The 6,964-nt window shown below is 40.7% G+C and overlaps 1 protein-coding gene across 1 annotated transcript in view; it reads right to left on the bottom strand.

Annotated features, from left to right (window-relative positions):
• Window positions 1-6,957, bottom strand: part of LOC109957038 (transforming acidic coiled-coil-containing protein 1-like) — a 14,323-nt gene extending 7,366 nt beyond the window's left edge. Inside the window, exons 1-3 of the mRNA XM_020594608.1 lie at window positions 6,730-6,957; window positions 4,568-4,659; window positions 842-1,281 (exon numbers count right to left, since the gene is read on the bottom strand). Of these exons, the coding sequence (XP_020450264.1) occupies window positions 842-1,281; window positions 4,568-4,659; window positions 6,730-6,836 (639 nt within the window). The 5' untranslated portion in view covers window positions 6,837-6,957. The remainder of the gene's footprint in view (window positions 1-841; window positions 1,282-4,567; window positions 4,660-6,729) is intronic.
• Between the last annotated feature and the right edge of the window lie 7 nt (window positions 6,958-6,964).

Here is a 6,964-nt window from a genome sequence, read left to right as displayed (position 1 = left end):
GGCCTCCCCCCACGGGGCCCGGCCGGGCTTAGCCCGAACGAGTGACGTGGGGACGTCCTCCTGTGGGCCCACCACCTGCAGGAGGATCCGTAAGGGGCCGGTGCATAGTGGATTGGGCAGCAGTCGAAGGCAGGGGCCCCGACGGCCCGGTCCTTGGAAAGTGAAACGTCCTACACCAAAATATCTAGTAGGATAAAGCCTTTGCAATAGAACGGCAACTACCAAAAACATAAACTGTATAACAAAACTGACCTTTATCTTAAGACTGATATTGAATGTGAAAATACTGGAATAGGGTTGGGGTTAGGTTTAGCAGAACCATGACAGTAACAAACCACAACAGGACATTGTGCGATACTTTGACTTCTCTTTACGTTTCAAAAGTCAGTCTCTGTTGGCAAAAGCAAAGCACTCATTAAAAATGCCTCATACAAATCTACAATCACTGCAATTTGGCATAAATCGACATCTGTGGAAAAATGCAAGTTAATTACAAACAAACCTTAGCTAAAAACTCAGCTAAAAGTGAATGTGTGCTCAAATTCTGAAATAAAAATAACACTAAAAGCAACAAAAATATCAAAAACTATAATAACTCTGGTGGGAGATGGAGGGGTGAATGGTTGTGGTAGAGAAACAACAGCTGACAACTTATCACTTCAGGTTCATTGTACACAACAGCGAACATTCATCACTGTTCCCTACAGACATAAAAGAGAACAGTGTTTGTTCAGCTTGAAAATGTGTGGGTCATATTAGTTCAGTAAATGTAGCCACTGATTATAATTGATGACTGGAGTAGACTGGTCTTTGTGCTTGGGTGTCTAAGATGTTCTACTCACGTGATAATCGTGTTGTTGGTCTCACAGGGCAGTTTTGTATTTGACAGCACAGTATCAGAGTTCATGTTGCCATTGAGTAAATCAGGGTCCACACAAATGTCATGACTGGGGATCAAGTTTGAGTCTGGGCTGGAGTCGGATGTCAGCAGCGCCTCGTCGTCGACCTCCGTAGGATCAGGTTTGTTCAACGGGGAGATGACAGACAGTGATGGTGGCCGGAGAACTTGAGGCTGGGGCAGAGAAGAGGACAGGGCGAGGCCTTCTCCTGGACTGGAATTGGGGCTTAGGGTCAAATTAAGGTTCTGATCCAAACCAAAGGTCCTGTTGTTATCCAAGGAGATGGTAGGGTTGTTCAGGGAGTCCACCTCCTGAGATAAACCTGTAACAACATCCTGATCGGAGTTTTTGTCCACAAAGTGGCGTGTAACATCAGGAAGAACTGTAAAAAGAGAAGAGAAAAAAGTTAAGAAGAGTATAATGAAGATCTTGACTTGACTGAATTCTGAATTTGAGGCCAGTGTAAAGAAATTAAGGCATATAAGCCCTTTCAGAGCACCTCATCAATAGCTTAGCAGCAGACCTTTGGAGCAGTTGTAAACAATACAGGGATGTTTTGCTAAAGCAGCTAAACAGGGAGTTCCTATATAGCAGTTGAGACAGGATGAAAAAAAAAAAGAGTAACGTATTTCCGTCTCAACTTGAGACACTGTGTGTACAAGTTTTACATCTGGAAAAGTCCAGAACAGGTCTCAACTTGAGATACTGTGTGTACAGGTTTTACATCTGGAAAAGTCCAGAACAGATCAGACAGTTGCTAGCATGCTGGTAAAAAGTTAGTGCCTGGTCCACAGTGACACACTGGGATGGAAACTTTAACAGAAGAGGGAACAAAAGCAAAATGTCTCAGTAACTTGGGGATAAAGCCAGCTGGGGTAAAAATATGGGGTATCAAGTTTCATGCAATTTAAGTGCTATTTTAAAAGACTTTCTCTGCTGTTAAACTTTTGAACCTGGTAAATGTTTTTCCTTAAAACAATAAATAAAAACTAAGAGCAGATTTTTTTTTATTAGTTGTGAAATACACTGACATATTATCACCTTTGCATTAATATGGCAAACCTATTAGCAAATAGTTGCTTATTTAAACATCAACCAGATATGAAGCAACATCATTTTTCTTTTGGAGTCATGTTTCTGGTCACCTGATGAATCACATGTCCACTCGCTTTATCTCTGCTTTGGTCTCTACCAACCCCTGAGGGAAGGATCTGGCTCTGTAGCTGCTCAATGCTCCACTATGTTCACCAACTTTTTTGGTGAAAACATTTGCCTGTTGCTGCCAAGAGCAATGAGAGTGGACCACAACAATAAAGATGCAGGCTGGAAAGCTAAAAACTGAGCTGAAACTCTCTATCAAGCTCAATTAGACTGAAGGGATCTGTAGATTCAGCTGACAATTTCCCATAGGTTCATCATTATGAGCTACATTCCACACAGTCATTTATTTAAATAAAAGTATCGATTATAGCCACTTTAAGATGACAGCAGCATTAAACATACATAACTGAATATCATCCCCATCCTGTGGATGCCTAATGAGTTTATCTTCTTTCAGTGATTTAACCTTATGATGGCTACTCCTTCTCCCGTTAGAACATGTAAAATGGTTGCTGGCTTCCTCTCCCCCTCCTCACACATCTTGTTAACAACTAGCTCATGACCACAGGGACAAGATGGTTTCTGCTGAGTCACACTGCTGCTTCAGATTTCACCCACACACAATGTAAAATTCCTACAACTACACATGATAATAAAGGAACAAAATCTCTCTGGTATTCATTTCAATATGCACACAACATGAATAGAGTCATTGTGGTTTCACCCTGGGTGGGTAACAGCTTCTCACATTGTTTGTCATGACCAAATTGTGACTTATTGCATCATACAGTCAAGTGATGTAAGTTTAGCTAAGCTTCTGTTCAAACCCTGGGTATTTTCAGGCACACACTGCACACACACCCTTTGGGTACATGAAACAGATGTAGAGGAACCACACCCAGTCATGCAGAGTACACACCACCATGTGGCCTAGCAATAAAAACAACATCATGCTATATTACAGTTTCACAACTTAACAAAAAAGAGAGAGAAAGAGAAAACAGACAGAGGATGAAGCGAGTTAGTGAGAGACACAGTACATGCAGTAGGTAGACACGTTGCTATCGACAGTTTCATCCTGGTTCAGTACATACTGTGCAGTTAGACTGTGGCATGTGGCTGCTCCCATGAACACACAGCATCTGCCCACTGAACATTTTGAGTGTAATTACAGGGAACCAATTTATCCACACAGTCTATCTTTTATTTATGAAATTAACCCAGATTTTGTACTGAGAAAGTGACTGTTTCAGCATGAAATATGAGTGTGTTATTGTCTGCCAAAGAGAGTCAACAATAAACACATTCATCCCTCTGTTATTATCTGGCACATCACCTCATATGCTGTGATCTCATTTCAAGTAGCTCCAGACAATTTATATCCTAATACACATACAGTCGATGTGAATATCACTTGCTTTTAATAAAGGTGATGGAGAAACTGCGTTTGCAAATATTTAGTAGCGTTTGTATCAGCGCACAGGAAGCACTCGAAATTACCATGTTAATGCGTAGCACTAATGACTGTGTGGGTGAAAGTAGGACAGCCAGGGGAAAGGAGAGTGAGGAGGCAGGATTCATCTACCACCCATTTGATTTACAAGCCTGTGTCTAATAGGAGAGAGCTCATTTACATTCATAATAAGCTTTCACACACACAGAGTGGTAGATGACAGGACGCTGATCTGAGATCTGTAGAAAGCATGTGTGCACAACAACATAATGTTCCAATGGAGGCGCACAAAATAACATTTCACTGTCAGAACGTGATTTCCATTTCGGTTTCAATGATACTGCTGCAATAAGTACTATTGAAAATAAAAAACTGAAAAATAAAAATAAAAAACTCAAACCTTGATCTTAAAGGCAAATATGTCAAAAACTGGGCAACTAAAATTAAAACTATCTTTATGATTAGATATGACTGGATGTAAGTGAGGAACCTTTTTATTGCTGCTGGAAGCAGTCAGTGGATATTTTCACACCTACTTTATTAAAGTATCAGGCTGTGATTTGTCTGAAAATGGTTAATACTAATGCTGACATGCTACCTGAGCTTCAGCACTGGTAATGTTTTTTCTTCTGAACCTGACTATGAGGACACTTCGCTGCAGTGATGTACAGGTGTACTCCGGCACATCATGTGTGATTACAGGTGTAACAAAACAAACAACCTCCAGTGATGCTGCTGTGGACAGATGTGACACAGGCTCAAAATGTTTAACCTGAGAGCAACACACACCTTTTCAGCCTTGTGTTAAGTTACTCTTTAATGACTAACAGTCACGTGAATACTTTGCCTAAATAAAATACAGCAAAAATTTGGATTTATTCTAGAATTAAACACAGATTATCACTCTGACTAGACTGACTTCTTTGACTGGTACTCCACTGTGCTATGAGCAAATTTCTGTTAGTACTAATCAAGTATTGAGGCTTGATACCCAGACCTACCTGAGAATATCCAGTATCACAATTTAGGTGTGTGAGTTCAACCGGTATAAGAGCACTTGGTATATGTGCTACTTAACATTACCATGGTAATCTAAACAGCCGAGCTTTCTCACCTATGTGGCTGGAATTGTCCAGTTGGCTTGGCAGCTTCACAACACCGGGGGACTCTGCCTCTGGAGTTTCAAAGCTCCCCTCTGAGTCTGAACTGTGGAGAAGAAGAGAGAGGAAGACCTTAACCAAGCATCATTTACCAAAAGAGACAAGAGAAAGACACGAAAGAGGCCAAAGCTACAACTGAACATGAGTATTTGACTTATTATCTGGAACTTAAGATGAAATCTGCAGCTTGAATGAAGGTACTTGCTTTGAAAAAGTGCTGAAACTGAAAAAAAATATTAGTGACAAAACAGTGAGAGCTCTTCTCATGAACTGATAAAAACAAATCACATCACCTAATTTAGAGAAGTACTGTGTCAGTACTTCAGTCTAAATAACAGCATATAAATGGTACGAACAGCTGCTAAATTACATTTATATAACAATGAAAGCTCAGACTGTGTGCTGCAGTGTTAAAGCACTAACTTTCCAATATCAATCTTCTGTTTTCTTCAAGTGACATGAAAACAATAGATTTCAGAACTCAGAGCAGCTCAAAACAAAGAAGCTGCTTTTATTTTAAATGAGCTCAGAGGAAGGGAGAGGAGAGGAAGTGAAGCCCTACAAGGCCACCTGCATCCTTTGCCCCTCAGTAAGGATACACTGTGTTCCACAACACTCATTCACACACACACACACACACAATCTTTTGGTCTGCTGTGTCAGCTGCCTAGACAACCAGCCCAAATTTATTTCTAAACAGTGGAGAGACCAAAAGCAAGGGAGAGACAGACAGAGTGTGAGGTTAATTGTGTGTGTGCACTTTCTTCCAACCACTTGAACACACATAAAAATGTTCACAGTATAATGAAAAGCAGCAAAAGAAGTAACAAAACTTTCAGTGCCAATACCCAAACACCTTCCATCTCTACCAGTTCACACAAATACATCCACACACACACTGGAGCCATCCTCCCCCTGCCAACTGCACATACAATCACACATTGAATCATGTCCCAGTGATGGCCCCAAGTGCTTGGGTGATTATTTAGAGACTAAAAATGGACAGAAAAAAAAACAAAAACAAACCATTGGTAACTATGGTTTTCGTTCCCTTCCCCCAACTTTCAGCAACTGTTCTCCAGCCTTCGCACACACATTCAGAGACATAAAAACAGGCCTAGATAGTCGGGTCCCTCAGTGTTTGGAGTCTACAAAAGAAACAGGATGGTGCACACAAAGCAGACTCACAAACCAGTAGTTTGCGTGTCTGTATTTTGACTAAGAATCTGTTTTTAGCCGATGATGGCCACCTGACACAGCCACTGGGATCCACAGTGAAAGAAAAAACTGAGATTATACCAGAACATCAATCATCATCATCATCATCATCATCCTTTATTAGCAGACTCAAGGTCCATACAAAAAGAAATAAAAGAAAAAGAAAGGATATAAAAGAAGAAAAAAATAAAAAAAACATGGACCTGTGAACACAACAGACTGGCGCTGGTGGACCTAGGCTTCTTAAGCAGAATCCTCAAGGCATCATTATAAGCAACTTTAAGTTTCTGTAAAGTAGCTACCTTATATTTACACCACAATGGGGCAGTATACAACGGTGTACAGTATGTTCTGAACAGATGAACTTTAACATTAGCAGAACACATGTGAAATTTCCTAACCAACATATTAGCTTGAGCATACAAAATGCGACACTGCCGATATATATCCTCATCATCAGAAAGCTGATCTGTAATGAAATGTCCTAAATATTTAGTTTTTCTACAGACACTCAACCTTTGTCCAGACAAACAAAAGTCTGGGAAACAAAGTTCCTTGTCCCCTTTAGTCCGACAGATCAGTACAACACTCTTTTCTGCATTATATTTCACATCATACTTCAATCCATAGTCCGAGCACACACCATAGTCCGAGCACATCAATCATCTTGTCTGTGTGCATGTTGCTTTCTATGAGTGTATATAACCACCATCTATGAGTATGACTCAGGAGAAGTCATTACACAAAGCCACAAACACACACATGCAATCTACAATACATGAGTCCAAATAGTATCAAAAAGCTATCTTTTAAATTTTATATCTTACACAGATCCACTTGTAAACCAGATTCACTCTCACACACACACACAGAAACATCTATGGCCAAGCCCTCTTACTTGTTCCCTCTGCCATCTTCCCATCTGGGCTGCCCATCATCCCCTGCACCTCCAGTCACCGCTGACCACGTCCATTTGGCCCACTGGACTGGAGACAACCAGGACATGTTGTCACCTCTGATGTTTAATAGTCAACTTCCTCTGGATTAGTTTAGCTTGATCTGTCAATCAAATTCTTCCACACTCCTTCGTTCAACACCAAAAAAGTAGCCTGCCAAAAAGAAGCTGTTGCTCT

Source organism: Monopterus albus, unplaced genomic scaffold, assembly GCF_001952655.1.
Source record: "Monopterus albus unplaced genomic scaffold, M_albus_1.0 scaffold23.1, whole genome shotgun sequence".
Lineage (NCBI taxonomy): Eukaryota > Metazoa > Chordata > Actinopteri > Synbranchiformes > Synbranchidae > Monopterus > Monopterus albus.
The sequence above is the reverse complement of the archived record's forward strand: the minus strand, read 5'-3'. Positions and strand labels throughout refer to the sequence as shown.